We start from the raw sequence: 6,497 nt of genomic DNA, 5'->3' as shown, positions 1-6,497 counted from the left end.
CTGGCTGGTCCCCGCCAGCCGCAGGTGGGAAGGGGCTGGGATGGAGGGCGCGGGTCTCCCGGCTAGCGGCTGACGCTGAGCCGCGGGGCTGTCTCCTCCCTCTGTTCCGTAGACAGAGGCTGAGCATGGAGCTGACCCCCCGCAGCCCTCCCGAGATGCTGCAGTCGGATTGCCCGTCGGCCCTGGAGCTGAAGTCAGCCCCCAGCAAGAAGATGTGGATTAAGCTTCGGTCTCTGTGAGTCCCCGGGCAGGGGAGTTGGGGGAAGGGATCTTAGGGAGCCTGGAAAGGCGGGGGATAGCCGGAGCCGGGCCGGTGGATTCTCTCGGGCACACATGTTGGCAGGTGAGAGGAAATAAGCTGCCCTGACACGCGTGGCCAGACCAGATGTGCAAGGCATGTGCGGAGCAAGCCGGCCGGTTGGAGCGGGTTTAGGAGTTGCAGAGCTAACGATGTGCCTGCGGACCCCCCGGGTGACACATGCAGCGCAGAGAGGCGGCACAATATTTGCGGTGTGGCAGGGCCGCGGACGGGCAGCATTCGGCAGGTGCCAGGCTGACTCACACGTATCCATGTGCAGGGGTGTGCAGATGTGAGACACATCACATGTGTGTGCATGACTGTCCCAGGGTCACAGAGATGTGTGTAGAATGATTGCACACAGATGCAGATCTACTGCATGGGGATACTTGTGCTAACCTGTGGGTCATATGTATCTCGACTGGGATTGGTGGCTTCTGCCTCCTGCACAACGGGGGTATACTTGTGCTAACCTGTGGGTCATATGTATCTCGACTGGGATTGGTGGCTTCTGCCTCCTGCATCCAACGGGGGTGGGGGGGGGGATGGGCCGGGGCGGGGCACCCCATACCTGAGCTGCTCACCTCTCTGCATATTAATAATGCGGGACCCATCTGGGATCTAGAGAAGAGGTGGAACCCTGACCTGGGATCTGGAGGAGGGGGGGTGGAGCCCCTACCTGGGAGCTGGGGTGGTGGTGAAGAGAGATTTGTTGACAGGGGCAAGGTAACTGTCAAAGCCTTTTTGTTGCTGTAGGGTCTCCCAAGGATCTCCAAGCACATTTAGGCATCTTTTCTTATTGTTGCAGGAAGAGGGCAATGTGGGGAGGAATAAATGGGAAAGGGGAGGACTCCGGTGTCCCATACTCCAGTTCCAGGGAAGGAAAGGAACTTTTCTTCCTGCTCATCAGAGAAGGAGAGGATTGAGTCAAAGACAAGCCATGCATCATGTTTATCTCCCTGTCAGCTGCCATCGGGTAATCTCCGCAGTCTGTTGATTCTTAACCAGAGCTAGGGAAGTGCTCCTCTCCCTGCTAAGACTTTCCATGGCCCTAGGAAAGAGGCTGCAGATGTTTGGTGAGGAAATACAGGAAACACAGCCTCCAAACCCAGTTCCTCACCAGCATTCTCAATGGTGAGCACTGAAGCTTTTCATTTCTGGGCTCTGGCAGAGGGAGAGATGGGGCTAGAATACGGATAGATGTTTATGATTGCGTTTTTTAAAAAGCCTTCACCTGTGGTGATAAGATGACGCCTTTATATTGGGCCCGTGGGTCTGATCTACACACTAGCTGCTTAGAGAGGCCTTAGGGAGAATGGAGGCATAGTGGGCAACAAACGTGCCATAGTGGAATCCAAATATGCTTCTCGGTCCCCTCCTTTGCTGTCTCTGACCAATGCAATTTGCGGGCTCCATGAAGTGCAGCCTTGGAATGAGGTTCTGGGATGAAGAAATGGAAAACCGGATGGAACTGGTTTTTGTTGGGAGGAACACTGGGTGATTCTCGACAGAAAACACTGCTCTGTTAACAGGAACTAAGCTGGGAAGAAGGGTAGGTAGGGAAGTGGTCAAAGGGTAAAGAAGGGCCCACAGGGTCTATAAGTGGCAGAATTCAAGGTGTCCCAGGATGCTTCCCCACAGCACTAGTGGCTCATCATGCACTTCCCTCGCTTCCGTTCCAGGTAAGGGACGCTGCAAAGGAGAAGGTTCTACCATTTCACTCTCTCCCACACCTCGCTATCCACAGGTCTTTTCTGGAAGCAAATTGCTATTTCTTCCTTTAGTGTGAGAAGTGGCCAATGGCAAGAGAAGAGGACCCTCACAAGGAGGCACTGAAACCCAGGGAAAGAAGGGAGTAGAGGCAGCTGCCCCTACAGAGTGTGTTGGCCGAGATGTCCTTACAGGAGATCACTGTGGACAAGGATCACTAATCTTATTGATGAGACTGTTCTGGTTTTCACTCACTTCAGCAATCTGGTCCTTGAGAGTGCTAGCTACATGTAATAACTTACCCAGAAAAGTACCATCTCCTCAATGTTAATTACCAGGAATAGATTCCCAGTCTCACTTTTTCAAAGCAGAGGCCGATCCTGATATCAAGTTAGATCCCAAGTTGATAGCTTACTAGATTTGGCCCTGTTTGAATATTGGGCGGGGGGTGTGCTTTGCCAATCAGATGAAGGGAAGTAAAAGGATTTAGGACTTTTGCTGGGTAGGAGAGGGAAACAACTCTCAGGGTCGAGTGGTTTCTGAAGAGGTGAGCAAAGAGGGCATTTCTTCCTCTAAATGGAAATAGAACCCTCACCCTCACCCCCAGTCACCACTGTCCCCAAATAGGCCTGGGTGGGAAGGGGCTATTTAGTCTGGAAATAGGTAGATGGACGTGATTATCTCAGGACTAGATACTGAACAGAAATAAAGACAGATGGAATATAGAGATTCCCATGCTCAACATATCCTATCTCCCCCACCCCTATGACCCTTTTAATTTCTAATCTGGGACATCAAGATTCTCTTTAGGGAACCTGGGCCTGGTGTTTTTTTCCTCTGGTTAAAAAAGCCCATAGTAATATAATTGTCCAGGGCAATTTCTTCTTGGGAAGGGCATCCATCCAGGAATTCTGTTTCCCGTACTAGCACTCTGCCAAAGCTAAATTCAGAATCTGGAGCATATTAGCTGGAGAGTCTCTAAGTGTGGGATTTCACCTCTACCTAGCAGGAAGATTTTCCTACCTCAGCAGACTAATAGGCTGAGGCATGAGAGAGGCTGAGACAGGCAGTTCAGGGATGATGGGTTGGCCAGATGAATTTCAGCATCTCAAACCTTAAGATGGAGGACTGGACTTGCCTAGCCACCCTTTTCTGAGACCAGAGGGCTTGAGGAGTGTGGGGAAGGGCCAGTAGAAGTTGAAAGGTGTCTTTTGTGTAACAAGAAAAGCTATGAGCAGAGATTGGTTTGCCATCCTTAGCTCATTCATTCATTTAACAACTATTAATTGAGTGCCCCCTGTGGGGCAGGTGATGTGCTAGATGCTGGGGATATAGTGGTGAATGAAATGGACTCAGTCCCTGATTCTGCGGAGCTTGTAATATGGATCAACTCCAACAGATGGAGTGGAGAGTAGAGAAGGCCTCCTGCTCCTTGTTTTGCCACACCCATCCAAGTGGTAAAATTCAACCATTCTGGTATCTGCCTCATATTTTCCTTTGGGGGGGTTACCTACACAGGAAAAGCACATATATGATTTCTCTCTCTCCCTCTCCCAGGATAGTACGAGCATCACTCTCTTCTCTCTGCTCCAGTTCCTCCTGGAATTTTACAGACAGAACTTCCCTCTTCCTTGGGATAGTATAGACACAATCCCTTTCTCTTCTCCTTTCTCCACATGGTGTACACTCAGGCTCCCATGGTCTAGACCCAATGTCCTAAGCTGTGGTTCAAGGTCATTTCAGGGGACCTGGAGCAAAGACCCAGTTGAGGATTATTTATGCCCATCTTTGTTTCATCAGAGTCAGTGTGGGACCCAGAACATAACGGGCACTCAAAAATTGCTCTTAAATAAAGGAATGAACAAATGAGTTAATGAATATACCTGTATATGTCACAGAGCCCAATTCTGTCTCTGATTGTGTGTTGTGTGTGTTCCTGTGTGTAGGGGGTGAGGGGAGTAGGCATGGGGATGGAAGAAAGGGAGAGGTTGTTTTTGTTGTTGCTTTTAGAGGGTGATGTTCAAAAGGTGTGGTCCTCTCTTTTTTTTTTTTTAATTTGTTTATTTTATTTATTTATTTTTGGCTGCGTTGGGTCTTCGTTGCTGCGCGTGGGCCTTCTCTAGTTGCAGCGCGTGGGCTTCTCATTGCGGCGGCCTCTCGTTGCAGAGCACAGGCTCTAGGCACGTGGGCTTCAGCAGTTGTGGCATGCAGGCTCAGTAGTCGTCGCATACGGGCTTAGTTGCTCCGCGGCATGTGGGATCCTCCCGGACCAGGGCTGGAACCCGTGTCCCCTGCATTGGCAGGCGGACTCTCAACCACTCTGCCACCACGGGAGCCCTGGTCCTCTCTTTTGAGGACCTCAGACCACAGCCTGGAACTGAAGGAGTTACAGAGAGGATACAGAAACAATCTGGATATATGAACGAGATGTATCAGGATGAAATTGTGAATGCCTGACGTGTATACATATGAATCTGGGTAAAGGTTGATGTGAGTGACAAGGATATTTGGTGGAGTGTGAGCTCCATGACGATGTCTGTTTTTATGTTTATAAACGGCATGTGTGATAATAAATATGTTGGGATAATAAACACGCGCTTACCTGAATACCTGAAATTGTCTTATGTGTGAATGAGCTGATGTACGTGAGTGTGTGTATAGGTAATGGGATAATATGTATGTGTGATCTGGTGTGTGTATTTGTGACACACCCAAATTTTGGACAATCCTGGGGAGATCAAATGCGCAGGAGGAAGAAGCCCAGGGACTGGACTGGGTGCCCCACTGGTTTATCCCACCTTTTGCCTTCATTTTGTATATATGCCCCATGGACTGTTCTTCTGTGGCTCTTACCAGTTTTGAAAACTGTGCTGCTGTCCTTTCTCTGCATATGGCTGTGGAGCTGCCATGAAGACTGCAGGATAAACTGGCTCCCTGGACCTCTGGAGAAAAAGGAGCATCATTTCTCCCAGGCCTTGGCGGGAATGATTTTTAGTGCCTTCCTCCCTGGTTTGGCCCTTCTTCCTTTATATTCAACCATGGCAAAGGGAATCTCTCCTCCCTGGGTTTTATATCCCCCTCTATTGTCTTGAATGAGGCAGCTATTGCCCCCACCAGCTTTGTCTTGAATGAGGCATCTCTCGATGGCAGAGGGTGGGAAACACCTGCAGTAAGGTGAAGGGGAGGTGCAGAGATACGGGAACTCAAATTTAGACCAAGGGGAGAACTTCACAAACCTCTGGTCAGAACAGGTGGCTGGAGGGGACCGGGGACCGGAGTGGTGGCAGTGGAAGAGCAGAGGGGATATTGGGAGACTTGAGCTTGAGTTCTTGTTTTCACTCTGCCAAGTATTCGCTGCATGACCTTGAAGTCACATAATCTCTGTGTCTCTGTTCTTTATTTGGTAGCGTCCATATGACAGTGGCTGTTAAATGATAAAGTCTGAAGTTCTTTCAGCATGGGAGAGCTTGCTGTGTGAAGAGGCAGCAGAATGGGAATAAATGGGTGGCCACTGGCTTGGCTGGGGAGAAAATAAAGACTCAAGAGGCAGGAATATGAATGACTTAATAGGTTCGGAGTCCTGGTGTCTGGGACCTGATTTGGAAGAGTCTTGCTGATGAGTGGTTTTCTGGAGGGGGTGAGGCAGGTGACTGAGCTTAGAGAATAGAAGGCTAGGTGGGATGGGAAGAGGGCTGTCCCACAAAGGGTGTGGACCCCTGAGGTCAAAAGAAAAGAGAGAAACTTACTTCTTGTCATCGCTTTCCGATTGGTCAATCTAGAAGTGGGTGGAGCAATTTTAAGTTTTGGTGGGTGTGGGCAGCCTAGGGACTGCGTTGGTGAGTTCCCTGAGCATTGGAGGAATTCCCCTCTGGCATTTATCCTAGGTCTCTAGGCCTAGGGGTGATATGACCAGGTATGACACATCCTATTCTAGAGAATCTCTAAAGTCCCTTAGAAGCCAAAAGCACTCTGCTTGCCTCGGAGCCCCAGGAGGCCGGTTAAAAAAGGCAGAGGAGATCCACGTTTGAGGTTGCCACTTATCACTTTTGCCAGGAGGAGAGACGTTGGGGATGATGCTATGGGACTGGAAGGCCAGGTGACAGACTCAGGAAGCTTGGATGTCTCTAGACCCTTTCCACCCGCCCCCAGTCCAGGGAGCTCCTGAAGTTAATGCAGTGAGGGGTTGTGTCTCATCTTCTCTTTATTTTTTTGGCTATTCCCATCAGACTGGGATGGAGGAGCCGGGAACCTTGAAACAGATCTTTCCCTCTTTTTTGAGTCTTTAGGGGGATCATCAAGGATTTGTTTGCAGCTTCTCTGCTCCCTCTGCTTTCCTCTTCTTTGATGCTTTCTGCAGCCTTTCCTCTGCCCCTTCCCTCCTTTGTTCCCATCTCTTTCTGGTTTCTCTCTCTCTGCTGGGCTCTATTTTGCTCCCCTCTCTTGCCCCTCTTCCTCTCTCTCTTGGTCAGGAGCCAGGACCCCCCCCCCC

General features: G+C 50.1%; 1 protein-coding gene across 1 annotated transcript in view; it reads left to right on the top strand.

The window, feature by feature from the left end:
• The first annotated feature begins 118 nt into the window (after nt 1–118).
• The window catches only part of PDE1B (phosphodiesterase 1B), a 27,390-nt gene continuing 21,011 nt past the window's right edge, over nt 119–6,497 (top strand). The window contains exon 1 of the mRNA XM_007467775.1: nt 119–235. Coding sequence (XP_007467837.1) covers nt 126–235 — 110 coding nt within the window. The 5' untranslated portion in view covers nt 119–125. The remainder of the gene's footprint in view (nt 236–6,497) is intronic.

Source organism: Lipotes vexillifer, unplaced genomic scaffold, assembly GCF_000442215.2.
Source record: "Lipotes vexillifer unplaced genomic scaffold, Lipotes_vexillifer_v1.1 scaffold387, whole genome shotgun sequence".
NCBI classification, from domain to species: Eukaryota; Metazoa; Chordata; class Mammalia; order Artiodactyla; family Lipotidae; genus Lipotes; species Lipotes vexillifer.
Note: the sequence above shows the minus strand (reverse complement) of the source record. Positions and strands in the feature narration are given on the sequence as shown.